The 1,657-nt window shown below is 68.9% G+C and overlaps 1 protein-coding gene across 1 annotated transcript; it reads right to left on the bottom strand.

Annotated features, from left to right (window-relative positions):
- Positions 1–731: 731 nt before the first annotated feature.
- LOC309390118 (E3 ubiquitin-protein ligase RNF182-like) lies at positions 732–1,442 on the bottom strand (the record flags this gene model as incomplete). Its single annotated transcript, XM_081949198.1, has 1 exon — positions 732–1,442. One exon carries the CDS (start codon positions 1,440–1,442, stop codon positions 732–734), a length of 711 nt encoding a protein of 236 aa, XP_081805324.1.
- Positions 1,443–1,657: the final 215 nt, after the last annotated feature.

Genomic DNA, 1,657 nt, shown 5'->3' with positions numbered 1-1,657 from the left:
GGGGGTTCCTGGCACCCTTCCTTCGTTGCATCAAGAACTTGCCCATTGCTGGTCTGGGCATCCAGCCTGGCACAACCTCTGGGGTGCAGAGGCAGGGTCGGGGTGCGAATGCTGCGCAGGAGCTGAGAAGAGCCTCCTCCATCATCCGAGCTCAGGTTTCACAGGCTCTCGCTGGGCTGCTCCTCCGGCCTCTTTTCCTGGGACCGCCTTCCCCATCGTCCCCCCCACCATCCCTCCAGGGAGACCCCCATCCAGACGGATCCATTGGGGAGGTAGCTTCCCATCCCAAAGCCTCTGGCCGCAATCTCCCTAATAGTGAAGGGCAGGTAAAGGATGGGTGTGGTCGTGTCAGGTGCCACGATGCCACGATGCACGGAGGTTGTAAGGGATGGTTGCCTTGGGGCTGCTTCTTGGCCAGCAGGCTCCCCTCTGCAGTTCTCTGTCAGAGTCCCAAACGGCTTGGCTGTCCCTGGTGACAGGCCCAAAAAAGGAAGCAGGAGGCCGGGCCCTTCGCAAGGCCGCCATAGGCGTCTGGGCCATCCGGCTGACCAGCTTCACAGAACTGAGGCTGCGGGGGGGGGGGGAGCTACCCTGCCACCTGCCGTGAAATGGACCTCAGGGGGTTCCTGGCAGCCTCCGGTGGGGGGGTGGCGCTGGGGGCAGAGGGGGTGTCTGTGTGAAGGGCAGGGAGTGTGGAGGTGGGGGGGGAGGGCGTGGCCTCCCAAGGCAGCTCAGGTGGGCAATTGGAAGATGTCCTGGCAGAGGCACTGGCAGAGGCTGTAGAAGATGCAGAGTAGGAGGGTGGAGGGCACCAGGCTGACCAGGACCAGGCCCAGGCTGGGCCGCTCCACCAGCAGCAGGTAGATGCCCAGCGGCAGGGAGCTGAAGTAGACCAGGCCCAGGAGGCCCAGCAGGAACCGGGGCACGGGCCGCTGGGTGGCGCAGGCCCCGCAGAGGGGTAGCGGGCTGTGGCAGGGCAAGGAGGCCAGGCTGGGCGGGCGGTAGAAGCGCATCACGTCCACCAGGTCCAGCGCCTCGGGGACGGCCGCCTCCTCGGGCACCTCCAGCAGGGTGATGACCAGGCAGTCCGAGGAGCGGTGCTTGCCGTCCGCGAAGGGCTCCAGCACGCCGGGGCACAGCAGCAGCTCCGGGGACGGCGGGGGACGGCAGAGCATCGCCAAGACGCGCAGGTTGTCCGGCAGCCGCGCCACGTCCTGGCCCGGCACGGGCGTCTCCTGCCGGCAGAAGGGGCAGCAGAGGCGCCCGGGGGAGCCGCCCGCCTCCACCATCCGGCGCAGGCAGCGGGCGCACACCTGGTGGCGGCAGCCGAGCACCTTGGGCCTCCGGCCGCGCCCGTCAAAGCTCTCGCAGCAGATGCCGCACTCCGTCTCGGGGGCCGCCCGGCCGAGCGGCTGCTCCCTCTGGCCCGCAGGGGGGGACATGGCAGCCCCGGGGGGAGCGAGGGGGGGCGGGCGGCGCCTGCGGGGACAGAAAGCGAAAGGGCTTCAGCGGCGCTGCAGAAAACGGGGGTTCCGCTTGGGAGGAACCGGGGGGCAGAGCAGACCCACCGCCACCAAACAGCCCGGCTACAGCGAGGACAGAGCCGTCTTCCTGCACGAGCGATCATGCCGGGCATCCTGCACGCTCCACGCCCCCC

The sequence above is a fragment of the Natrix helvetica genome, assembly GCF_964273705.1.
Source record: "Natrix helvetica genome assembly, chromosome: 3".
NCBI lineage: Eukaryota > Metazoa > Chordata > Lepidosauria > Squamata > Natricidae > Natrix > Natrix helvetica.
Note: the sequence above shows the minus strand (reverse complement) of the source record. Positions and strands in the feature narration are given on the sequence as shown.